General features: G+C 33.4%; 3 protein-coding genes across 7 annotated transcripts; 2 read left to right on the top strand and 1 right to left on the bottom strand.

The window, feature by feature from the left end:
- The first annotated feature begins 3397 nt into the window (after nt 1-3397).
- Nucleotides 3398-10210, top strand: LOC7475636 (uncharacterized). Of its 3 annotated transcripts, none has more exons than XM_024586661.2 (10): nt 3398-3763; nt 4115-4422; nt 4657-4891; nt 5263-5432; nt 6301-6443; nt 6645-6822; nt 6915-7494; nt 7846-7958; nt 9302-9545; nt 9720-10210. In XM_024586661.2, exons 2-10 carry the CDS (start codon nt 4226-4228, stop codon nt 9945-9947), a joined length of 2088 nt encoding a protein of 695 aa, XP_024442429.1. In that variant the 5' UTR covers nt 3398-3763; nt 4115-4225; the 3' UTR covers nt 9948-10210. The 3 variants fall into 3 exon arrangements, with proteins under 3 accessions (XP_024442429.1, XP_002322059.1, XP_024442431.1); XM_002322023.4 differs by having other exon boundaries at nt 4209-4422; XM_024586663.2 differs by having other exon boundaries at nt 3398-3603; nt 4209-4422.
- Nucleotides 10211-11344: 1134 nt separating this feature from the next.
- On the bottom strand, nt 11345-12275 carry LOC7453876 (VQ motif-containing protein 20). Its single transcript, XM_002321440.4, has one exon. The coding sequence runs from the start codon at nt 12119-12121 to the stop codon at nt 11519-11521; it is 603 nt and encodes a 200-aa protein (XP_002321476.1). The 5' UTR covers nt 12122-12275; the 3' UTR covers nt 11345-11518.
- A 2097-nt stretch (nt 12276-14372) lies between these two features.
- LOC7475635 (uncharacterized) lies at nt 14373-24662 on the top strand. 3 transcript variants are annotated; one of them, XM_052447477.1, is made up of 14 exons: nt 14373-14824; nt 15396-15470; nt 15562-15669; nt 16233-16343; nt 16448-16537; nt 18982-19107; nt 20100-20243; nt 20555-20974; nt 21689-21823; nt 22410-22628; nt 22760-23032; nt 23429-23566; nt 23658-23960; nt 24295-24662. In XM_052447477.1, the coding sequence occupies exons 1-14, from the start codon at nt 14633-14635 to the stop codon at nt 24514-24516; spliced, it is 2556 nt and encodes an 851-aa protein (XP_052303437.1). In that variant the 5' UTR covers nt 14373-14632; the 3' UTR covers nt 24517-24662. The 3 variants fall into 3 exon arrangements, with proteins under 3 accessions (XP_052303437.1, XP_002322058.3, XP_024442512.2); XM_002322022.4 differs by having other exon boundaries at nt 14374-14824; nt 16311-16343; XM_024586744.2 differs by lacking the exons at nt 14373-14824; nt 15396-15470 and having other exon boundaries at nt 16311-16343; nt 16448-16529.
- Nucleotides 24663-26543: the final 1881 nt, after the last annotated feature.

A 26543-nucleotide genomic window follows, 5' to 3' on the forward strand; every position in this document is an offset into this window, starting at 1 on the left:
ATCATTCTTTTGATTGTTACTTATTTTATTTAAAATAATTTATGAAATGGTAATTATTATTATTTTAATTTCTTCATCTTTTAATTTTTTTTATTTGTTAGATTTGATCTCTATTATTTTGATTATTATTTATTTTATTTGAGATAATTTATGAAATTATATTTTTTTTTCAATTTCATTCTCATTCAACTTTTTAATTTGTAAGATTGGTTTCTCATTATTTTAATAAACTTGAAAAAAAATAAAACATTAATAAGTTATTTTTCAGCTCATTTTCCATGATATAATCAAATATTATAAATATCAAGAATTGACTAGAAAAAATCTCAAAGTTATTATAAATATTCACCAATTTTAATTGAAAGTATTTTCCATCGTAATATTCAAATTACAAAAAATCTTTTCATAATAATTTATTTGGGTACACAAGCTCATAATAAATTCTTAACACCAGATTTATTCACACGAATAAATCCCAATCCTAAACCATAGATAGACTACCGATTAGGAACCCATCAAAACCTTTAAACCACATTTAAAACCACACAAAATAGCTTACCTCAGGTAGGGTGCGCTAAGATTGCTAATACCTTTTCTAGCCATAATCAGTCCCTTACCCTTGAATCTCTAATAAAATCAGTACACCTGAGTTTCTTAGCGACCCTGAACCAAATAACTAAGTGACGACTTCAACAACCCCCCGACGCCACGCGTCCACATGCGACATGCAAAATATTAGAAGCTAGATAAAAAACAACTAAAGTTAAGCAAGCTGAAAACTAACAAGAAAATAAAGGATATAACATGATTTTGGAGCCTAGATTTGATACCAATTGATATGGACATCTTGATCACATGGTCAAACAAACTCCAACGAAGTAGATGAAAACCCAAAAAGCTAAAAATCAAGTTTGATAGAACTCTGACTTAGAGGTAATCTTGTACCTAAGTGCCAAAGGTATTGGAAAAAGACTTGGAACTAGAGATAACCTTGTATCTAAAAGCCTTAAGTATGTGAATGATGCCACAAAACTAGTTAATCTTTGATAAGTTAGTGTATAATTTTTGTCCCTGCAAAGAAATATTGTTTTATCACAAACAAACAAAAGAAAAACTCATGTTTATTCTTCAACTTGCTACCTAAATTTGCAACTAAAAAAACATAATATCACTGTTATTAAACCCGGCCCGGGACCCGGTGGCTGGACCGGTCCGGGTTTAACAAAAGACCGGCTGTGGCAACAGCCCGGCCAAACCCGGGCGACCCGGTGGGTTAACCCGGGCGAACCCGGACGAGACCCGATTTTTTTTTTTTTTTTCTCCTTCTTTCAAATGTGGGATTTGAAACACATTAGTATATATACTCTATGTTCCCAAGAAAAAAGTCATGTTTTTTCAATGTGGGATAAAAAACCTTTTGGTTTAAATACTTCAACTTAAAAGGATAACATAATATTTTTTCAATGTGGGGTTTGAAACCCTTTCATATATATATACACTATGTTCCCATGAAAAAAACCATGTCTTTTCAATGTGGGATAAAAAACTTTTTGGTTTAAATACTTCAACTTAAAAGGATAACATAGTATTTTTTCAATGTGGGGTTTGAAGCCCTTTCATATATATATATACACTATGTTCCCATGAAAAAAAACCATGTCTTTTCAATGTGGGATAAAAAACCTTTTGGTTTAAATACTTCAACTTAAAAAGATAACATAGTATCTTTTCAATGTGGGGTTTGAAGCCCTTTCATATATATACTCCATGTTCCCATGAAAAAAGTTATGTTTTTTCAATGTGGGATTCGAAACCCATTAGTATATATACTCTATGTTTCCAAGGAAAAAGTTATGTTTTTTCAATGTGGGATAAAAAACTTTTTTAGTTTAAATACTTTAACTTAAAAGCTTAACATAATATCTTTTTAATGTGGGATAAAAAACTTTTTAAAATATTCTTTTAAACTTCATAATATGTATAATCTATATTTACATGGATTTTTTCATATGAAATATTAAAACTTTATTTTTTTTTTATTTTTTCCGGGTTAATCCGGGTTGACCCCTGAAACCCGGGACCCGGCCCCTTGGCCGGGTCAACCCCCGGGCCGGGTTTAATAACTATGCATAATATAGTCTCTTCTAACTAGCTCTAATGAATCTCTTTTATGTTGCAAGCTAATGAGCCTAAACTAGTAATCAAGTAACATAAGTTCAATAATAAAATAAACACCTAAATAATGTCTAATGGGCCAGAACATACCCAAATTAAAAATAATTATTCAATATTCAATAAATAAACAAAATAGGATAATAATAACAAAGTCTTTATACTAAAATTCCTCTATGTAGTCCGAACTCTAATTTTTGTATATTCTTAGAAGATTTCAGTCATAACTTCAAATACATCGTTCTCTCTTGTCTGGGTGAATTATTGGGCCTACCATTTATAGTAAAAAAACTTTCGATGTCTAGTTTCCAAGTCAACTTGAAAATCAAGAAAAGTCCTCTTGTAGCTCCAGATATGTCCCAAATAGTACACGAAGGTCTAGTCTGTTAGATTCAAGATTTGTCTAGTAACTTCAACCCTGTAAAATAATATGTTCTCGAATTCCATTTGACCTGAAAGTTTACTACAATATAGTTCCATGTATCTAGTATCTCCTTGTAAAATTCTAGCTTGATCTAATGTACGGTTTGATAGATATGTTTGATCTCATAAAATTGAGAAGCAGACCTTTTAAGTCCAAATTCAGACTTGAATTGATTTATATTATAAGAAAAATCAAGTTTGGGACCAAAATTAATTTTTTTCTTTAATTTTGGAAACTGAAGGGACTCAATATCTATAATTTGTAAAGCATAGGGACTATAATAAACATTTTATCCAAATTTTTTAAAGCTACTCATTCCCTGCATGCTTTGTTTTTTACTTTGATTCCTAACATTTCAATCTCACCCTCTACCAACAAATTGACTTATAATTTGGTTTCATAAAAAAAAAATATTATGAATAGTTCATTCGCATCAAATGAGGGGATCCACATTACATTTTGCAGGGTGAATCCCCAAGGATTTTAATTTTTTAGTTAATACTTGGAAAATTTACATATACTTGTAAAATTAAATTATAGTTAATGACAATCTTCAAAAATATATCCATTATATATTTGATAAAAGTTCTTTTTATAGTTTTTAATATGATGATAAAATTATAATATTTAATATATAAGAGTATTTTGTTATTAAATTGAATATAATAATAAACTTGTAAGCAATTTATATCTTTTTATTATTATTTTAAGTGATATTTAAAATTTAGAATGTACATAATTTTTCTAAACATAAAATTAAATAAATAGAAGGTTGGATGTAATTTCCCTGGTGCCAATCAATCTTATGGATAGGTATGGTGGCGTGAACTGAGCACCACTGAGTTCGCGAGATTCTTTTCACCGCATCTCTCTTTCTCATATAAATAACATTCATTCTTTTCTCTTTTTTCACCCCTCCCCTCTCTCTCTTCCCCCTTCTTTCTGATAAACCCCAAATCAAGATAGAATCATTTCTAACAATAAACCACCCAATGTTGAACTAAAAGGTGCTTATCTTCTTTGCTTTTCCTTTTCTGCTTGTCAAATTTAATTTTGTTATAAGTCTGCATTGTCGGTCAAATGGGTTCTTGTAGAATGGTTCCTTGAACTTAATCCGAGGTGGGCTTGTGGAATTCTTGTCGATTTTTAGAGAATTTGATCGTCAAGGTACAGTTTCTTTTTGCTGTGGTATTGTTCTTCTTCATTTTATTGAGATAAAGATTGTGGTACATCCATTTTAGCACAAGTGTTGTAAGAATTGATATAATCCCTAGTTAAATATGAGATTTTGAGTTAAGGTCAAGGGTGTGGTTTGGTCTGGTGATTAATTGAAGAATGGTTTTTGGGTTAGGTTGTTGGTGAATTTAGTATCTGGGTTTTGACGATAATAGTCTGTGTTGGGCTTTTGACGAGCTGTTCAGATTAGATTGCACAACTAGGAATTTGTATTTTGGAAACTGGATTTGGATAGAGTTGAATGAGTAATAAGTAGTTTTGCTAAGTGTTTTGTCTCAATAGGTATATGTGCTGATTGGAAGGATTTTGGTGGAATGTTTATGGGATGAGATGACTTTGATGGGCTACTGGCTATATTTTCTCTTTGATCATACAGTTAGGTGAAGATCAGAGATGGCTAGCCCTACGGCAAGCAAAACTAGAAGTGTGCTTGAGGGTTTATTAAGAGAAGGATCATTTAAATGGCTACTTGGAAAGGGAAGTTCCTTTAATGAAGAATTTGAGGAGATGGAAAGGTCTCCATCAGCTGGCAGGAATTGGATAGCTGAGCTCTCTCCACTTGCTAATGTGGTTGTTCGTAGATGCTCAAAGTAAGTTGTGCTACTCTTTTTGTGTTCTTGCTTGTTCTTTTCCCATGCTGTAGTTTCTGTGCAAATTATGATTCAGTTGATTTGGGAACTTTCTATATAGTTTGACTTTCTATATGACCATCTTGTAGGCTGGTGTTCCCTTTTCACTTAGACAGTCTGATTGCTAACTCAAAGTATATGAATTTCCTTTCTACTGCAATTTTCATCTCCTTATGGTCAAGGGCTATGATGCAGAATCCTTGGCATTTCTGCTTGTGAACTTCAAGAAAGCTTCAATGCAGAGGCTTCTGATTCCTTAAAGCATCTTTCCTGTTATGCGAGGAACTTTTTGGAATACTGTTGCTTCAGAGCACTGGCTTTATCAACTCAAGTAACTGGTCATCTAGCTGATAAAAAGTTCCGACGGTTGACATATGACATGATGCTAGCTTGGACGACTCCAGCAGCTGCTAGCCAACCATTGCTCAATGTAAAATTCTCCACTTAATCATGCTGACCTTATTCATTTGTATGTCACTAGATGTCCAAAAGAACATCAAGTTTTTTTTTTTTTACAACTAAGCTGTTTTTCACAATTTTGGCATGGAGATTCACACTTGCTCCCTTCTTGCACGGATATTGTAGAAGGTTTAGAAGAATCCAATGTTGAATTCCAAACATACTCCCACTCCCCCATCCCTCTCAGCTCATGCATGCATGTTGGTCTTTGTGTGCTTGTTACTAGTATCTGCATTTTACCCTGTCCTTTTGAATGTTTTGGCTAATATGGAGCAATTTTATGTAGAAAGTTTATGGCACCTTACTGTTGATTTGTTAACTGTGGATGTTATTTCCTTTTAGGTAGATGAGGACTTAACAGTTGGTCTAGAGGCCTTCTCTCGAATAGCTCCAGCAGTTCCAATCATTGCCCATGTGGTTATCAGTGAAAATCTTTTTGATGTGCTTACTAAGGCAACTGATGGCCGGCTTCAATTCTCCATCTATGACAAGTACCTAAGTGGACTAGAAAGGTAACTTTTCTGTTCCTTAACTGATGGGATGTATAGTACATCGTTTCCAACAAGATCCTTTGTCTGCTTTTAGTTTGTCATGCAGTACGAGCACCTGTCATTTTATGATGTAGTTGCCCAACCAACAAATGCTGAAGTACTTTTGTTTCTCTATATTTATTAAGTTTCTTACTTTTTAGGTTTGCCTAGAATGCTCCTTTTTTTCTCATTTATTATTTTCTGTCTGCTTTCTTCCCAAGAACTGAATTTTTTTCATGTACTTATTGTTTGTTAAATCACACAGGAAGAGACTATATCGCAAAATACATCACAAAGAAACAATATGGATTATCAAGAAAGCATACAGCCTTTCTCACAACCCTACCACAAAAATTATGTCTAAGGAAGGTCACATAAATATCTCACATATCCATTACCACATAGTGAAACATAAAGCTAGATCAGCTAGCAAATATTCTTATTAGTTGCATTTTGCATAGAGCTTTTAATAGTATGTCAGGCTTGTTTTGAGTTGATGCCTTTTTTCTTCCTTGATGTTTTTTTCTCGTTATCCTATCAATCTATAGAATATATCAGGTTGGATCTTGTTAGGTGTTGCCATAAAAGCTGACTGAATGATGTGACTAAGATGATGTTTCATTCAGAAATGGCTGTACAGTTTTATTTTTGTTTCCTTTTTGACAACCCGCAATATGTTCTCTTTAAATTATACCTGATTGTAAAGATCATAATATTTCATGTAAAGATTGTGCAATTTACAGTGGCAATTTTTATGTTCAGTAGGATCAATATCTTTTTACACCTGTAATGTTATGTTGTGTAGGCACATGCATCCAGGATTTATATTTTATGTTTATATTCTCTACAGGGCAATAAAAAAGATGAAGACTCAATCAGATTCATCACTCCTTTCTACACTGCGATTGTCAAGAAGAGAGAAGATTCTGGAAGTAGATGGAACAGTGACAACCCAACCAGTTCTTGAACATGTTGGAATATCTACATGGCCAGGTAGGTTCATTGTATAAGTGATTCGGTAAATTCATTGTATTTGTTCCCTTCTCTTTGGGAAAAGGAAATCAAGGTAAGGTGTAACATACATTCAAAAGAGGTTATGATATAGACAGATGATAAAATTTCCCCCTACTTCTGATAACTATATGCTGTGCAATATTTGCCTAATTTCTTCTATTTACTGTCATGTGCATACAGGTCGTCTAACTCTCACTGACCATGCACTGTACTTTGAAGCTCTCCGTGTGGTATCCTATGACAAGCCAAAAATATATGATTTGTCAGATGACCTAAAACAGATTATTAAACCTGAATTGACTGGGCCATGGGGTACTCGTCTTTTTGACAAGGCAGTCTTCTATAAATCTATTTCCTTGTAAGGCATGATTCGTGTTTGTTTTCCTTTCCATTGATGAAACATATGTTTTGGACTTTATTAGCATTAACCTCTAATTGTTTCTCATGTAGATCAGAGCCAGCTGTCATTGAGTTTCCTGAGCTTAAAGGCCATACTCGTCGTGATTACTGGTTGGCAATTATTCGGGAAATTTTATACGTTCACAGATTTATAAAAAAGTTCAAGATCTCTGGAGTTGAACGGGATGAAGCTCTTTCAAAGGCTGTGCTTGGAATTCTGCGACTTCAAGCAATTCAAGAAATTAGTGCTGTAAATTCTGTTTGCTGTGAAACTCTTCTCATGTTTAATCTTTGTGATCAACTTCCTGGTGGAGATTTGATACTGGAAACCCTGGCAAACATGTCCTCCATAAGGGAACTAGATCGGACTAACAATTATAAGGCTGGAGGTGGGATGTATTCAATCTCTTCCTTGGCCATGGTTTCCAATTTAGGGTTTGTGCTAGGAACAAGTTCAAGTGATCTTAATGAGGCTGGGCTTGTTGTTGGTGAGATAGCTGTGGGAGAGATGAGTTCATTGGAGAAGGTGGTTAAGGAATCTCAAAACAGCTACAAAAAAACTGTGCTAGCACAAGAAACAGTTAATGGAGTTAAAGTAGATGGCATTGATACCAATCTGGCAGTAATGAAGGTGATGCTAGTTATAGTACTAAGTAACTCTGAGTTTCAATTTTACCAAGCACATTTGCTTCCTTGTTCCATCTGCCTCTATTCCTTTCCATCATCAATGTCATGGTAAAACATTAGAATGACTGGAAATGGAGATGTTTGCTGACAAGGCTAAGAACTATAAATTATCCTAGAGGAATTAGTAACGGCTTTTTTGTGCCTGAATTCTTTCTGCTGTTTACATTATTTGAAATAAAGTTGCCAAGAATATATTGAGTTTTTTTGTGTGACAACAGGCCATTTTCTTAAGCTCTTTTATATAGTACCTTCAATAATCTTTCTAATATTCCTTGTAAACATCTGGTGTTCGCAGGAGTTACTTCTCCCTGTTATGGAAGTTGGGAAGTGGCTTATTTCCTTGATACACTGGGATGACCCTATGAAGTCTTTGGTGTTCTGTTTGGTTCTCACTTATGTCATTTGGAGGTAAGACATTAATTACATTATTGCTTACTGTTGGGCTTGAGTATAAATGTATGATTATTCAGAGACTATAATGATGCAAAATCATCAAGTTATCCTAATAGTAGTGGAGTTTTTGTTTATCGACACTGCTGTGTAGTTCATATAAATGGCTTAAGGATTAAACATGGATGGAAATCACTGGTTATATTTAAATGCGATAAAGGGTGCATTTGATATTTTAATTTCTTTGGCAGTGCTCTCTTTAGACGATCAAAGCTATGAATGGAATATGTAGTATGTTGAATTCCTTGCTGGATTACCTAGAATTAAGAAATCTAGCCTGCCCCTTATTTGCCTGTCCTTTGGGCTCTAAACCAAATTATGCCTTTTCATTTGCTTTGTACAGTAAGTAGGTTGGGATGATAGTTCTCTTCAATCTTCAAAAAAAAAAAAAAAACAATCCACTTCTTTTTCTCTTTTCTTGATTTGCGAAGACCTCAAATGCATTAACCTAGCTTGAAAGTTTAGGTTCTTTATCTTAATTTACCTTCACTACTAGTTTTCATCATAAAAAACAAATGAAACAAAATCGTGTTAAAGAACAAACTTTTCATGGTCAACTGTATTAGAAACCGAATCAAAACAATAATTTTATGTGATTTCCAAATACTTCCAACCTGCCCCAGTTTAGCTGTTGGGGACTGGGATTTTGTTAGGATGGAAACATGAATTGCACAGTTACTGACATCATCTTGTGTGTGAAATGGTTTATTCATGGATGCATTCTGTGCACCAACAGAAGATTGAATTGCATAATGGGGTTTTTTTTTTTGAAATACAGATTTGGTAGCCATTTCAAATTTGCCTTCCATGAGATTTGAATATGATGGTCATGTCAGAACTCTATCTTTTTTTCCCACTAGAGGTTTTTTCATATGTAAATAATGAATGGTGGGACTCTGGTTATTGCATTCAGAAAGAGCATTCATTAGCTTTCTCCCATGGATTCCTATTTGATTTCATAGCCCCTCGAAGCCACTTTGAGAAATGTGCTAAACTTATTTATGGGTGAATCTTTCTAAAATATCAGCTAGTTATTTATCTAATCATATATATCAAAATGTTTCTGGATTAATAGGAAGCATATTTGATCTTGGATGAAAACCTAGGTGCAATTATGCAAATTTCTTTTTGAGAGGTATATATATATAAGGGTATATACATTCACAGTTGTTGAAAGAGAGTGTCACAGAGGAGGAAGTTCCTGAAAGGGGGAGAGATTTCTCTGTAGGATGCTGATTTCTCTACAATGTTACGGAGACAGTTTTTTCCTTTAACAAGTACTTACTGGATCTGCATTTTAGGGGATGGCTGAGCTATGCCTTTGGATTGATGACCATCTTTCTTGCTATCTTTATGGTGCTCACACGATTTTGTAACCAAGGAAGGCCTGTTGATAAACTCAAGGTAGTAGCACCTCCACCAATGAACACGGTGGAGCAGCTTTTAGCTGTTCAGAATGCTATTTCTCAAGCTGAACAGTTCATCCAGGATGGAAACATTATCCTCCTCAAGTTTCGTGCCTTGCTGTTGTCCATTTTCCCACAGGTTACTCTCTATCACTCTCCTTGCGGGCCAGCATGTCTTATCTTTTCTAATTTTAACCTTCTTCATATGTCATAAATCATAAGTGCATTAGGAGTATAATTACACGTCATTTCTCCATGTTCTATTCAAATTACTCAACTGCATGCTGCTTTTGGGTGTTTATGTAATTACAAGGCAAGCGAGAAATTTGCGTTCACTCTCCTGTGTGTTGCTTTGATCGTGGTTTTCGTACCTAGCAAGTACATTACTCTGTTGATCTTTTTGGAGACATTTACAAGATATTCACCTCCAAGGAAAGCAAGCACAGAAAGATGGACAAGGAGATTAAGAGAGTGGTGGTTCAGTATACCGGCAGCTCCTGTTGTTCTTGAAAGAGAAAAGGAAGACAAAAAGAAGAAGTAATGGTGTTCCCTTTTATACATGTACAGTTATGTTTCCACAGAATCATCTGTGCGAGTGTAAATCTCAACCACGGAAGAAGAATCATTATTAGGAAAACAAAGAGTTTAAAAAGTTCATGCTTTACTACTACGTACAAGGACTTGTTTAGTTTCAATGAATGCGTGTTTGCTGGAAAATGGTTATTTTTCGGGGTTTCCATGTAAAGTGAATTATTTTATGTTCTTTATTAGTGTTTTAAAAAATGAATTGTGAAATATTTTTTATTGTTTGGTTGTGTTATGAAAAATAATTTATTAATATTTTATTTATTTTACTGTATGATAGATGTATGATAGATAATAAAGTTAGAGGATGAAATTGAAAGAAAATCTAATTTTATAAATTATTTTAAATAAAATAAATAACAATTAAAAGAATAGAGAGTAAGTATGATATATAAAAGAATAAGGATAAAATTTGATAAATAAAAAAATTCAATTAAGATAAAGATAAGAGAGAAAAAAATAAAAGAATGAAATTGAAAAAAAAATCAAAACGAAATATAAAGTAATTAAAAAATTAAAAACTAAATTTGATATAATAATAAATAACAAGATAGTTTTGAATTTTTCATGCTTTTTAGGAAGTTTTTCATGCTTTTTAGGAAGTGTTTTTTCGCTCAATCAAATTTTTCTTCGACTAAAAAGCATTTTTTATTTTGATTAACTTTTCTAATATTTTTTTTTGTTACAGTTTCTAATAATAAATAAATAAATAAAAAATAATTTCTAAAAAATTAAGCACTCTCCATAACCACATTAGTTTCATCATCTGGGCATCTTATTGTTCCTTTAGATTGAGTATAGAGCTAATTAAAGCTAAATCCAAAACTGGTTCCTAAATAATTTAGGAACACTTAGCTTAGCTAACTAAAAAAAACAAAGAATCTGAATTCGAATTACACTTGCATGGAGAAAAACAGCTGTTCTGAATCTTTGTCTTCTCAAAGAGTAGATGTATATATGTTCGATTCAGCAATATATGTATTATTTTCTAACTGTAATTCCCACTTTAATTACTTGAGGTGAAATCAACTGTACGTAAAACATTGAAACGGCACGCTTTCTTTTTGGAACTGTATGTAGCTGCCGTTATCCTCATTGAGCTGTCGTCATCTTTACATAATCCATAGCTTTGGTATAATTTAAATTTGAAACCAACGTAAGATTCTCGATATGGTTTTCTTTTGCAGACATGAACACACAAAATAATTACTACCTCATGCAAAAACATACAAAAGCAATGTTCAGTATTTTCCCTTGATGATGGAGCAGCTATATAATATATATATGGTAAAAAGGTTACAGGCATTAATTCTCAAGAACAATTAGCAAATCTCAACTACTTATACACAGAACAAAATGAACATCGTTTAACACTTTATTTCTGAAATTGAAAAAAAAAGAATGAATAGGTACGTATCAGAGCTTTTATTGACACTAAAACCAGAAGAAGAAAAAGATTCTGCCAAGAGACTGTCTTCTCTCCAAAATCAGAAGAAAGAAAACTAATAATACCCGCAGAATTACTCACTAGTCTTCACCTCCAAGGCAGAAGTTGGTGAGATCATATTTGGAGAAGGAAAGAAATAAAGGATCCGTAGTATAGTTATTATAGCATGGCTGGTTTGCGCATAGAAACTCAGCTAAATTAGGTGTAAAGATTGGAATATTAGTCATGTAATTAGGATGGCGAGGCATAAAACATTGTCCACGATCACCAATGCTCCCATAATTCTCATGATCAGTAATGGCTGAAGACGATTCATTATCATCGTTAATCTTAACCTTCTTGTTTTCCTCCTTCGCCACCACCCTATAACCATTTTCTTTCCTTACTTGAGGTGCCGACGGGTCAATATCCTCGGACTGCGATAAGCCCGTTAGTTTTTGCACCAATGCCATGAAATCCTTAGGGTTTGTGTGGATGATTTTGGGCGAGTGGGTGTAGATGATCACCGGATGGGGCTTGATGGGACCTGTAACAGCTAGCGAAGACGCGGAGGATGAAGATGACGACGGCGGTGATGGAAATGATTTTTTGATCATGTGAGAGTCCTTGTTGACTTTCAAGGGTGGTGGTGGGTACATATCCTTGGTCTTTGCTTTGTGATCATGGAGATTTGCTGGGCTCATAATCCCTTTTCTTTTTATCACTCTCTAGCTAGCTAGGACAAAGGGAGAGCCAGCTTTGAGGGGTGAACAAAGATAAATAAATTAATTATTTTGCACCTGAATTTGTGGTTTTGAGCGGTGGTGGTGGTGGTGGTGTTGTTGTTGTAGGGGAGGAGGTGGGGGCCAACAAATAAATATTATATATATATATATATATATAGACTGAGACAGAGCGCGTAATTTAGGAATGACAGGACGGGTATTATGGTGATGCCAAGTGGATGCGGGAAGGGTATTATGGTAAGTTTGAAATAGGCATGTGAAAAAGGAGTTAGTTGCCTGTTAAGGAGGATGTTAAAACGGGAGTGGTGATGTTAACACGTGTTCAGGCTACCGGATATTTCGGCAAATCTATATCTGTTTGTTGATTTCTAGGAAGCAAGGATTTCTCCTCATTTTTAAAATTTATTTTTATTTAATTTTATTATCATAAAATGGAAAATCTCTTTACAAAATTTGTATTTTTTTTATTTTCACACAACATGTCTTTTTTATTTATTAAAAAAAATGCTTTTTGTAATTAAAAAAACCAGGTAATTAAAATAAATATTTATAAGAATTCTAAAGAAAAGATGTATTTATTGAACAAACACTCTATTTTTTTTTACAAAAGAATATCTTTTTTTTTATTAGAAGCATATATAGTTTTTTAAATAAAAACTAATCATGAAATGTAAAACTCAACAAAAAAAAAAATCATGTTTTGATAATTTTTACACAAATGTATGAAACATTAAAAGAATAGTTAATTTTTAAAAATATATAAAAATATTTCACAATAAAATATAATATATATTATTCTAATTTAATATCCATGTAATTTTTTTTAAAAAAATTACATATTAGATTCATATATAATTATTCATAAAATAATTGCTAATACTATTATAAAAAACTCAAATTATATTTAGAAATTATGGTATAGTCATATGATGTATTTCTTGAAATATACTTTCTTTTGAGTCTAGTTTTTTCATCTTATGTATAGCTAAAAACAAACGATGAGTCATTTTCATAAGCTATCTCTGTAATTTTTTAATGATTTGAATCAAGGAGAAAAAAGTGTATTTCTTGAGCTAAAACTCCCTTTTCCTTATATATATATATATATATATATATATATATATATATATATATTATTTTGACAAAAGCATGTCTTTATTAGAATAATGGTATTTAAAATAAAAAATAATCATGATATGAAAAGCCAGTTTTAATAATAAAAAATCATATCTTAATAATCTTTGACCAATTAATTCAAGAAAACTATATAAAAATTCATAAAAATTAGAAGGATATAATATACTTTTATTAGTAAAATTTACGGGGACAGTAAAATATATCTCGTTGTTTTGTGTAATATGTGTTGGAATGAATTAAGGATAAGAAAGTGTTACAAATTTCTCTTACCTCTCTTTACATCATGAATATAATTAGTGAAAATATTGTTATTGAATTTGTAAAATACAGGATGTTACTGCCACATTTTTCTAATATATTAAAAATTAATTTAAAATTCTATTAGTAAAAATGCTAGTTCAATTTTATAAAGAATACATAAACAAAAATAATTGACTTTATTAACTTTTTTTTTTTATTAATGTGGATGTCCGGACCAGTTTGCGTGTACCTCAACTAATTTCACGAGTCCTGAAATTAATGACTATATAAAACTCTAGTAATTATCATATTAGTAATTATAGTACTTAAATTTAAAATTATATAAAAAATAAATCATTAAATCTCAAATTTTTATTGTTGAGCCACTAGAAAGTTGACTTTGATCATAAATAAGGATGATTTCTAACTGTCCAAATCGATATGAAGAATTAAGACACGTGGACCACGTTCACCAATAATAAATTCTTGATGGGTCCGACCGACCACTAAAGATCCGAACCATATACATTAATTAATTAGAGAAAGCAAAACTCAAATGATAAAAAAACTGAAATTTAAATTAGGACCGCCAAGTTTATCCTCATTTTATTTTTTTTATGAAAAAAATCATTGATCGATATATAAACAGGTATTTTTAATATGGAATAAAAATATAATTTTCAGGAGAAATTTGGGTGAGATTAGTATTAAATAAAAGAAAATGAGAACACAGCATTGGTAGTTGTTCGGACAAAATAAAACCGTTTGTTAACTTGTAAACAAAGTTCGTTAGCTTAGAGGAGTAAAAAAAAAAAAAAACGAACGCCTTTTCTTATTTTCTTGCTGACTTGTGGACCTTTCATGTTACTCTCTCTCCACTGGAAACACAAAGTCCAGTCTCTTCAAGTTCCCATCTTTAACCGTTAAAATTTCCTTCCAAGTGCTTTTTGAAGGTAACAATTCTCTCACACTTTCCAGGAAATTAATGGCCTTTTTGTTTCATGGGGATATACAGTTAACTATGGATCATGGTATATGAGGATATTATAAACAAGGAAAGTGAAGCTGTAGGTTTTGTATTTACTTAAAAAAATGGGAAGAAGAAAGGGTAGGGCCGGTTTCAAAGTTAAAGAGCTTTTGGAGTTCTTTAATCATCTCTTGGAGGAAAAGCCCTCCATTGCTTTCTTAATCCCCTTGCTTTTGGTTTGCTGGGGTATTGAGAAATGGGTTTTCTCTTTCTCCAATTGGGTTCCTCTTGTCGTCGCTATCTGGGCTACTTTTCAGGCAAGTCCTTCAATTCACTTTTCTCCCGTTTTAACTTGATTTTTGTTGGTCTTAAATGTCTATTTTGGATGGTGATGCAGTTTTGTCTGATTATTATTTTCTTTAGTTTAGATTTTATTTCATTTGTCATGAAACTTTTGTACTTGAAAAGTTTTATATGACGGGATGTTAAAATTGGGATATACTTTGTTGAATTCTTGAGGTCTCATGAATCTCTTATCCATTTATTTTCAAAAAAAGCTGCTGCATTTAGGTGTGATTTACTAGAGAAGGACAACTTTATCGAGTTGAAAATCTTTAAATGCAAGTACAGTTTATATTTTCTAAATTATGCACAGGCTTATCACTCTTCCCCCAGTGTAAACAAATGTTGTGATCACTGTTTATTGTTGCCCACCCTTTTCCTTTTTTCGGTTAGACTTTTAATCTAGCAGTGGTTCCTAGATTAACAACATTACTTGCATCACTTTTTAGATAAATATGGGTTGCCATTGCAGAGTTAGGTTCCCCTTGTTCTTTCAGCACAGCATGTGAAATGCGGTAAAATGAAATTATTGTTTTCCCTCTGTAGTATTGCAGTCATCAACAGAGACTTCTTGTGGAAGACCTAAACAAGAAGTGGAAGCGAGTTGTATTGAACACCTCGGTATCTCTTCTTTCTTTGTTCTCTTCTGTGATTACCCAAAATTTCGTGTTAACTAGGTTCAGTCTAATAATCTGTTCACATATTCGCATAGCCAATTACGCCATTGGAACACTGTGAGTGGATGAACAAGCTGTTGATGGAAATTTGGACCAGCTATATGAACCCAAAGCTTGCAACAAGATTCTCATCCATTGTTGAGGTAAGGATTTGTGGATCGTTTTTAATTGGCTTGTGTCATATAATCACTTTTACTGAAAATTTTCTATCCTATGCCAAGGTTTATTTGTTCATTATTGTCTGAACTCCAAGATGTCTGCTGGCTGTGTTTATATTTATGCCATCTAAATTTCCTCATGATCTTCTTGTTTAAAAGCTAAAAGAAAAGGCACATTCCAAATGTCTGCTCTTTGTGGGGTTTTGTGAATGACACAGTGGCAGGACTACAGTTGTGCAGTGGCTTTCTTATACCACAAGAAAATCATCTAGGAAAATGAAGCTGCAATAAAAGTGATTTCCCATCACACTCTTGTTTCCTAACTTACTAGAAAGGGGCTCCAGAACTCTGAATCATTCCCACTTTGTCATAATTTCTTGGGAATCGATCATAAGAATACATAATCATTTGAAAAATGGTGGTTGACTGATTTGGTATCACACTTCCATTTCTTTACTACTAGAAAGGGGGCCAAGGCATTGTTCCTACCTTTTGATATTTGTTTTTGCTATTTTTTGATCTAAATGAACTTTCTAGCATATATGAAGGTGTACTCATGCACACACTTGCGTGTATTTATGGTTCTTTGTGAGATCAAACAAAAAGTTAAACATTTTTCTTTGCAGAAACGTTTAAAACAACGTAGGTCGAAGCTCATCGTAAGTGATATACTTATTTTCTCCTCTATTAATTTCCATGAATATATAAGTTAAGATTAACATTATTGTACATGTTTCCTGAGAAAATATTACCCTTCATGTAGGAAAAAATTGAGTTGCAGGAATTTTCACTTGGTTCATGCCCACCTTATCTGGGTCCACATGGGACTTGTTGGTCAACTTCAGGTGATCAGGTTTGGTTCCATTTTCACTCTCTGAATTTTGTTTGCCATTTTATCCCTTCGTATAGCTTGGAAGATATCTACATATAATTTACCTAATGCTTGCTAATATTACCTTACAATTAAATGCTAATCAACAAGGTCAACCACTGTTTTTTTTCTGTTTATTGTCTTACAAGCAACCTTATGTTTCTGTGCCTTTCGAAAATTTCTGATGCATTTGGTGGATCCAGTTATTCATTTAGTGCAAAAGACAGTTGGAGTATGCAAGTGCTCGTGTTGAAATATTACATTAATGATGTTAAAGATTGGCCTATCGTATATGTTCTAGTAATCAACAGTGTGCATTTTGACATTGACTTTACTAAATATGTGGAATAGCAATAAAGTTCCAACAAGAAATACTGAAGTTCATAGCAAAGAATGACTTAGTATCACAATAGTTTACAAAATTTAAGTCTTTTGTGAAACTGCATGGAAAATGTCAATCTAGCTTATCTTAATTAGTTCATTATTGATTCACAGCAAAGAATGACTTGGTATCACAACAGTTTACAAAATCTAAGTCTTTTATGAAACTGCATGGAAAAAGTCAATCTAGCTTATCTTAATTAGTTTATTATTGAGCCTTTCATGAGTTGAATTTAGTTGTTCACTAGACAAGTTCATCAATACATTCCAACTAGACTTGTTACTATGAAACTCGTGCTAGTTCCAAACAACAAAAATGACCTCAAAGGAACCTTCAACAATCAAAGAGAAACAAAATTATGGAGTTTGTTAATTTGATTGCATCCTGAACCCATATTGGTATGAATTTGTAAAGAACATGCAATTGTCTCTTCTTCAGTACTCAATGATGCAAGTATAGGAATGGAAATTGCTTTAGAGATACGAGGAAAAGTTATTCCATCGGGGGCCTATGATTCAATGGGCATTGCATTTTGGTCTGCATTCTGTTCCACTTTGTTATGGACGTATGAGTTAGTGATTAAGCTAGACACGAGATGATGAGAAGTGAGAACCGGTGCTTGAAGTGACTAAGCAAAGAATGACTTAGTTTCACAACAGCTTACAAAAAGTTAAGTCTTTGATGAAACTACATGCAAAAAGTCAATCTAGCTTATCTTAAGTATTTCATTATTGAGCCTTTCATGAGTTGAATTCAGTTGTTTACTAGACAAGCTCATCAATACATTCCAACTAGACTTGTTACAATGAAACTTGTGCTAGTTCCAAACAACAAAAATGACCTCAAAGGATCCTTTAACAATCAAAGAGAAACCAAATTATGGAGTTTGTTAATTTGATTGCATCTTGAACCCATATTGGTATGAATTTGTAAAGAACATGCAATTGTCTCTACTTTAGCACTCACTGATGCAAGTATAGGAATGGAAATTGCTCTAGAGATACGAGGAAAAGTTATTCCATTGGGAGCCTACGTTTCATTTTGGTCTGCCTTTTATTCCACTTTGTTATGGATGTATGAGTTAGTGATTAAGCTAGGCACGAGATGATGAGAAGTGAGAACCGGTGCTCGAGGTGACTGATTGATGAAACTGCATGGAAAAAGTCAATCTAGCTTATCTTAAGTAGTTCATTATTGAGCCTTTCATGAGTTGAATTTAGTTGTTCACTAGACAAGCTCATCAATACATTCCAACTAGACTTGTTACTATGAAACTCATGCTAGTTCCAAACAACAAAAATGACCTCAAAGGATCCTTTAATGAGCACAGAGAAACCAAATTATGGAGTTTGTTAATTTGATTGCTTCCTGAACCCATATTGGTATGAATTTTTAAAGATCATGCAATTCCCTCTGCTTGCAATTGCTCAGAAGATGCAAGCTAAAGTTATTCCATTGGGAGCCTATGATTCAATGGGCATTGCATTTTGGTCTGCCTTCTCTTCCACTTTGTTATGGACATTTGAGTTAATGATTAAGTTAGGCACAAGATGATGAGAAGTGAGAATTGGGGCTCAAGGTGATTGAGTCTGATGTAATTAAGGTGGCTGATGAGCCAATTGCCAAATGAAAATTCAATCATCTGACTTCTAGGGTGTTTGACATTTAAGCTGAAACTGCTTTTCGTCAAAATTTGAATTTTTTTTGCGTTAAATTTATTTTTTTAGTGTTTTTGGATCGTTTTAATGTGTTGATGTCAAAAATAAATTTTTTTTTAAAAAATAGTATTTTAATGTATTTCCAAGTGAAAAGTAACTTGAAAAACAAAATCTATCATACTCCCAAACACTCTCTTAGAACAATGACTGAGCATTTCTGTTGAAATGTAAGGTGTTTAATGAAGAAAGAAAGGGGAAAGTTAAAGCACAATATATAGGTTATATAGATTGTTCCAGTGATTTTTCTAACTTGATGTGTTATTCCCCCCTTCAAACAGTAATTTTTTCTCATATTTTGACGTTGCATTTTTTATGCATTTTGACAGCGAATTATGAATTTGGGTTTCGATTGGGACACCAGTGACATGAGCATTTTGTTGCTGGCTAAGCTGGCAAAACCATTAATGGGAACTGCTCGAATTGTTATAAACAGCCTCCACATCAAGGGTGAGGTATGTAAAATCATTTATGTTTTCTGCACTCTAAATAATTTTGTGTTGGCACTGGTTGATTGATCAAAATGTATATGGCTAATGGCTTGATTTTATGTGTTCCTCATGGATATCGACACCAGAAAATGAGTGAAAGAGAACCATCAAGTATCTTTTACGTGACCTTCCCTCTTTTGTTTGGCTGGATCAGTTATTTGTACGTAATAGTTTTTTTTTCCCCTTTGGTACACTCTCTCTCTCTCTCTCACACACACACACAAAAAAAGAAGAAGCAAACACACACATGGCGGGAAGCATTTCAATATTAACATCCAAAAGTAAGTTTATAAGTTGGTAATGATGGTCACATTCTCTCAGCCCTATGATTTTTTGTTACATCATTTCCTATGTTAGCCTATAGCTCCTTTATATGCCACCATAAACATTCCATGATCTCATTCCTGGGGAACAATTTGTAAGTTTGTGCCCCAATTCTTTCTCACTCTTTTCCTCTCCTCTGCTTCATACTCTTCTTCCTTTCTCCCTCTTCCTTTCCAACCACTTTAAAATTCGAAGCTCTAAGTAGTTTTGAAGTGCTTCTAGTAATTGTAAAAAATGCTTCTTCTCAACACATCCATATCCTTGAGATCTTCCACTCCTTGCTTATTGCTTGGGATTTATCTGCAAAATTTCGCAAAGATCTGAAAATTCATTGCTGTGGGAGATGAACATTTGGAAATGCATTTTCTATACTGTTTACAATGTGGAGCTACTCAAGGGAGAGGATATAGGTTCTGTACTTGGGAGATATGCAAGCATGGAATACTTTTTTCAAACATTTTTTTATTAATATCGTTGTAATCCTATTTGGGACTGTCAATTTTTGTTGTGCATTTAATTTCTTGTTTCTTAGGCGAGCTATTCCTAAATTTTGGATTTTATTTGGCTTTCAAGTGCATCAGTTTTTTCCTTTTGAGGTTGCTTTTTAATCTCTCATCTTTTTTTTTTAACAGCTTCTCTTGATGCCAGTTCTGGATGGGAGAGCAGTTTTGTACTCATTTGTGTCAACTCCTGAAGTAAGAATAGGAGTTGCTTTTGGAAGTGGAGGAAGCCAGTCACTACCTGCCACAGAGCTGCCCGGCGTTTCTTCTTGGCTGGTGTTTTTTATTTTTTATTTTTTATTTTTTAACTTATTGTATTCACATGAATAGGTAGTAAATTTTATATTATTTCTGTTTTCATTATTATTACATGGAATTTTCTTGCCTCTATTCTAGCCTCTTGAATTAAGTATTTAGAATTCATCATGTTTCTTTTTAGCTACCTTACGACATGTACGGTATTTAGTAGTTCATAATGATGAATCTTGCTGTACTTCCTTAATTGTGTTTGTTCTATTCTGCCTCTATTCTAGTTCTTCCAGTACTATTGGTCTTATAAGTGTTCTTCTTTTTCTTTAAAATTTCAGGTCAAGGTTTTAACTGACACCTTAGTTAAGACAATGGTTGAGCCTCACCGTCGTTGTTACTGTTTACCAGCAGTAGATTTAAGGAAAAAGGCTGTTGGTGGAATTGTATATGTGTCAGTCATCTCAGCTAGAAAACTTTCTAGAAGTAACCTGAGAGGAAGCCCACCAAGAAGGGAACAAAGTCATTCGTTAAATGGTAGTTTGGTAGAGCATTTTGATGATGAAGATCTGCGAACATTTGTGGAGGTCGAACTTGGACAGTTAACAAGGAGAACAGAAGTGAGACTAGGCTCAAGCCCTAGATGGGATTCAACATTTAACATGGTCTTACATGAAGATACAGGAACTCTTCGATTACATCTTTACAACTGCCCACCCAACAGTGTGAAGTATGATTATCTAGCAAGTTGTGAGATCAAGGTACATGCTGACTCTTATTTTGTGTAAATTATAGAGCAACAGGTCACTTTCATTGGGTTTACTTATTGTGTGAGTTTCAGCCTTTTGTCACATGTTTTAAACATTAGCCAAAAGTTGGCGTACAACATGCAATTATTTTTTGTTATCGTTGTAGGAGATTGAGGTTTTCAAATGAGGGGAGGTTTTTTATTTCTTAATTAGTTAAACCATCATAAGCACCCTATATTGGTCATCACAGGATATTTTTCTGAATTTTTCATGAATAATTTCATCGCAAAAACTTAGGAGCTTAAATCGTATTGTTCTTTATTAAATTACCACTAAACTTTAATTGATTGATTTTATTTGTCATTGAGTGATTTTTTTAATACACATATTATGTAAATTTGTAAACTACATCATTCATGCCTTGTAGATTGTAATGCACGAAGTCAAAAGACTGCAATGTTAAAATGCGTTGCCATTGCAGCCAAGTCTCCTAAAAGAAAGACTTAACATTTTCAAGCATTATATATATCTCCAAAAATGAAACAAAAGCAGAGCCAAGTTTCAGAAATAAACGTGACTCTAAAATCATGGATGCAACAAGAGTGTGTGCTTTTGACTTGTATTGCCTGCAATTTGTTCATCTAGACATCCCTGATTTTTTTTCTTCAGAAAAATTTCTGTGTTCCAATTAATTTAGCATCTTTTTTTCTTGGTTTGTACAAGCAGATGAAGTATGCTGCAGATGATTCAACAGCGTTTTGGGCAATTGGACCTGACTCTGGTGTAATTGCCAAACATGCTGAGTTTTGTGGAAACGAAGTTGAAATGGTGGTTCCATTTGAGGGAGTTACTTCAGGAGAGGTAGCACATGAAAATTTTTAGTGTGACTAGTTACTTGTTTTTGAGTTGCTGTGTTGTATCGATATATTTCTCTTGTTGTGCGTAATAGAAGCTAGTTATGATGGAGTATTAAAGCCTTGACTAGCCTTAGGTCATCTTTTGTTGCATCAATTGTAAAATTTTTACTGCGACTAGTTACTTGTTTTTGAGTTGCTGTGTTGTATCGATATATTTCTCTTGTTGTGCGTAACAGAAGCTAGTTATGATGGAGTATTAAAGCCTTGACTAGCCTTAGGTCATCTTTTGTTGCATCAATTGTAAAATTTCAGCTGCTGTAGATACTAGTTTGAATCCGATAAAATCAAATGTGGTTGATTTTGTTTCCTTTTGATGGAGTTCTAGACTAAATTGAGATACAACTTTGCACCCGCACAAGCATAGACTACTGTTGGTTTCAAATTTTGAGTATTTGATAACATGCAGTTTTTTTTAAACTTTCACTGTGTTATATATGCAATTGATGTCAAGCAACTCATTCCAACTTGTGTCAGTAGAGGATTAAATGACGATAACTAAGCCATTTCTCTTGTTTATATGCATGTGGCAGTTGACTGTCAAGCTTGTAGTAAAAGAATGGCAGTTCTCTGATGGTTCCCTTAGCTTGAACAAGTTCAATGTTAGCTCTCTGAAGTCGATGTATGGATCATCAAATCTTCTTTCAAGAACAGGAAGGAAGATTAATGTGGCTATCATGGAGGGAAAAGATCTGATTTCAAAAGAAAGATCTGGAAAGTGTGATCCATATGTTAAACTGCAGTATGGAAAGGTAGGATTCTAGGTTCTTCATATATGGTGAATTTGAACCTGAAGTGGACCCATATGTATGGGAAACTACATAAATGCTTCATGTGAGTATTTATGTTTGATTCTGATCATGCTTCTAACCTATCTCCTCAGGTCCTACAGAAAACACGGACTGCACACAATTCTAATCCTTTCTGGAATCAAAAGTTCGAATTTGATGAGATAGTAGATGACGGATGCCTTAAGATTAAATGCTACAGCGAAGAAATCTTTGGAGATGAAAACATTGGTAGTGCACGAGTAAATTTAGAAGGTTTGCTGGAGGGATCAATCCGGGACATATGGGTTCCCCTTGAAAGAGTGAATTCAGGAGAATTAAGGCTTCAAATAGAAGCAGTCAGAGTCAATGACTCTGAAGGATCACGGGTATGATTATATCATATTTAAGGTTTAACAATACTGTATTTCCTGTAGTTTACTAAAAAGCATTTTGAAAATCAAAAAGCCATTTCATGGCATTAAAAATTAAGGCAGTCACCTGACCATAATAATGTTTGAAAGATGCAAAAGCTATTTCATCTGGACATGTGAAGGTGTGTTGACCTGCAGACATGTAAAACATATTAGGCTGGCTTGCTTGCTTGCTTCACTGATGTATATCAGTCTTTGAAGTTCAGATTTGTTCATAACCAGCTTGTTTTTAAGAGTGCAAACAAGCTGTAGTATTACCAAGCTATTACGAACAGCATGTTGTCAGCGATCTAATGTTCTGAAATCCTTATAGCTAATGATATTGTTTTTTTGTTCCTCGAATATGCTTAGGGTTCTGTCTCAGGTTCATTCAATGGTTGGATTGAACTTATCCTTGTTGAAGCAAAAGATCTTATTGCTGCTGATCTTAGAGGGACAAGTGATCCATATGTGAGGGTACAGTATGGAAGCTTGAAGAAGAGAACAAAGGTATGTGGTCTGGTTTATGCCCTGCTGTTGCTTCTGTTGGATGCTACAACACTACAATCACTTACCTACCGTGCCTTGTATTGCTTTTCAGGTTATGTACAAAACTCTGAATCCTCAATGGAATCAGACCTTGGAGTTCCCTGATGATGGCAGTCCCTTAGAGTTGCATGTGAAAGACTATAATGCCTTGCTTCCAACCTATAGTATAGGTGATTGTGTTGTAGAGTATCAGGGATTGCCTCCAAACCAGACGTCTGACAAGTGGATACCTCTCCAAGGAGTAACAAGGGGAGAGATCCACGTTCGGATAACTAGGAAAGTTCCAGAACTACAAACAAGAAGCAGTTTGGAGGCTGATGCATCTTTAACCAAATCACACCAAATTTCTAACCAGGTGATGATAATGTGTTACAGGATGATAATCATGTACACCACACCACCTCTAGACCAATCAATTTGACATTCTCAAGCTCTTTATTTTGTATAATCACTGATGCTGTTTCTAAATTTAAGCTTTCTACAGGATCCCTTTAAGCTAGTGACCAATATTTAACGATGCCATGTGATTATCTCTTTCTTTGCAACACATTGAGTTCTTTTCAGTCCATACTTTTATTTTTGCTCTTTTTATTGGATCCATGATGAAATCTTATCTGATTATTATGTTTTTCATGAATTAACATATGCTTTCAAGTCTGAAGTTGTTTCTTTGAATGGGTTTTGACCAGATGAAACAATCGATGATCAAGTTGCAGTCTTTGATTGAGGATGGCAACCTGGATGGTCTCTCGACAGCCTTGAGCGAGATGCAAAGCCTAGAGGACATACAAGAAGAGTACACGGTACAGCTCGAGACTGAGCAAATGCTTCTTCTTAACAAGATAAAGCAGCTTGGTCAGGAAATTATGAGCTCATCATCTTCCTTGAGCACAAGATCTTCTGGATTTTGATGAGCCATGTTAGTTTACTGGCTACTCATAATTAATTACACCTTAGTATTAGAGGGGGGGCCAACCCTATAATTGTATATTATGTGAAGCTTATAAACTCAGATCAGGAGTATCAAGTAAAGAAATCGGGCCTTCATGTTTCACAATACTCATGCCATTCCTCGTGTTAGATTTTATTATAAAAACAATTATTTTTTAAAATATTATTTTTTATTTTTTTAAATTTATTTTTAACATAATTACATTAAATGATCTAAACTCAATAAAAATAATAATAATTTGAAGCACAAAAAAAAAAAAAAACTTTTAAATTTTTTCGAACACTTTAAAAACACAAAAATAATATTGTCAAAATCAAAATTGCAAATGAGTGACAATATTAACTGTGCATTTCAAATGAGTTTGCTGGAAGAAGTATTTTTGAAGCTTAGACGAAATGGTTACTCTAAAATTCATTTATTTTTATTGACTAGAAGGTGTACTCAAACATCAACCCAGAACCTGAATTGCTTTTTGACCTTCATATACAGCAATGTTTTCTAAACAGTTGAAATGAAAAAAAAAAATCAGTCAAAGTTAAGACAATAACAGTTCATCATCATCTTATTCAATTCCACTAAGTTTTTGATGGGGCTCGGTGGAATATGTTTTTAAAAATCTCTCAAATAAAAAAAGTATATTTAAACTTGGTTAAAAACCTCTTGAATAAAAAATATATATTTAATCTTAGTTAACAGTTAAAATATGATTTGGAGTTAACTAAGATGACATGATTTTCGAAAGAATAATAAGAAAAAAAAACACCAAACCATATTCCTTTTTAATAATTTTCAAAAGAGAAGAAGAAAGTATTTTAACTGATTCAAGCCCAAGACATCCCTACAATGTAGTTTTTGTCCAAAATGTTACCAAGTTTCAAGACCTATGTCACATTTCACCTAAGAGAAAAAATACCTGCAGAATTCCGACAACAAAAAATCTTACCATAACTGTCTTCTCTTTCAACCTTCTAGCTGAAAAACACAATAAAAATCTCTTTAGTTCAACCTCTAGACATTCTCACCTTCCAAACAAAAACCTCTTCGGATAACACATGAAACACAAACTTGTAGAAGAAACATCATAAAATGCCCTTCACAACTGCAAAATTAACAAAATCACAACTATGAACTAAAACCCCTACATTTCAATCCCTAAAAAAACCCTTCACTATTTCAATTTCATTTTAACATATAACTAACCGAATCCCTAAAATCCAACAAAAAAAACCCTAATTGGATCTTCAAATGAGACCATTTTGTTAGGATACTGGCATGCAAATCCGATAAGACAAAAGACAAGGGACATGATAAAATGAGGAATGAGACACACAAGAATTTACGTAGTTCACCTAAATTTGGCTACATCCACAAGTAAGTATAGAAGGATTATACTAAGTAATGTGAGAATTACAACATCTCTCTATTAATAGGAGAACAATTGGGAATCTCTCTATTAATAGGAGAAAATACCTCATTTACTCTATGAGATTAGTAAAGGAGAGCAAGGATGGACGACTTACAATGCTTATTGAAGAAATAAATAAACTTATTGTTAACTTAAGAGCTATATCCTAATGCTAAAAAGATACGAAACATTTACATGGTGTTGAACATTTAAAAGAATTGGAAACTAATTTACTTGAGATGGATACTTCAATGAATGAAATTCCACTTGACTCATATCCTAAGAAAGATGACATCATTGATTGTGATCTTAATGATGTCATTGTTGAATGTAGGCTATTAATGCTTCCTTTTAAGAAGCTATAATAAAATATAAATAGACCTGCTAGTAATTCAAAGATGTCAAATTCTAAAACTAAGAGTAGGAAGGCTAAAAATTTGTTGGTTTCTGATGACTTATTGGAGAAAGTGAAGGGCAATAACTTAGTGAATAAAAAGTATGAGATGTGATTAAATTACTTCATGGAGTTCTCTGACAACGTATTTAGAGTTGTTATGGATAATTACATGAATGATGATGGT

This window comes from Populus trichocarpa, chromosome 15 (genome assembly GCF_000002775.5).
Source record: "Populus trichocarpa isolate Nisqually-1 chromosome 15, P.trichocarpa_v4.1, whole genome shotgun sequence".
Lineage (NCBI taxonomy): Eukaryota > Viridiplantae > Streptophyta > Magnoliopsida > Malpighiales > Salicaceae > Populus > Populus trichocarpa.

Coding starts and splice junctions, on each gene's coding strand:
- LOC7475636 (XM_024586661.2), top strand. CDS start 4,226: ATGGCTAGCCCTACGGCAAGCAAAACTAGAAGTGTGCTTGAGGGTTTA. Junction 4,892..5,262: donor CTAGCCAACCATTGCTCAAT/GTAAAATTCTCC, acceptor ATTTCCTTTTAG/GTAGATGAGGACTTAACAGT. Junction 5,433..6,300: donor TACCTAAGTGGACTAGAAAG/GTAACTTTTCTG, acceptor TATTCTCTACAG/GGCAATAAAAAAGATGAAGA.
- LOC7475635 (XM_052447477.1), top strand. CDS start 14,633: ATGGGAAGAAGAAAGGGTAGGGCCGGTTTCAAAGTTAAAGAGCTTTTG. Junction 16,344..16,447: donor AACGTAGGTCGAAGCTCATC/GTAAGTGATATA, acceptor CCCTTCATGTAG/GAAAAAATTGAGTTGCAGGA. Junction 22,629..22,759: donor TTAAACTGCAGTATGGAAAG/GTAGGATTCTAG, acceptor CTATCTCCTCAG/GTCCTACAGAAAACACGGAC.
- LOC7453876 (XM_002321440.4), bottom strand. CDS start 12,121: ATGAGCCCAGCAAATCTCCATGATCACAAAGCAAAGACCAAGGATATG.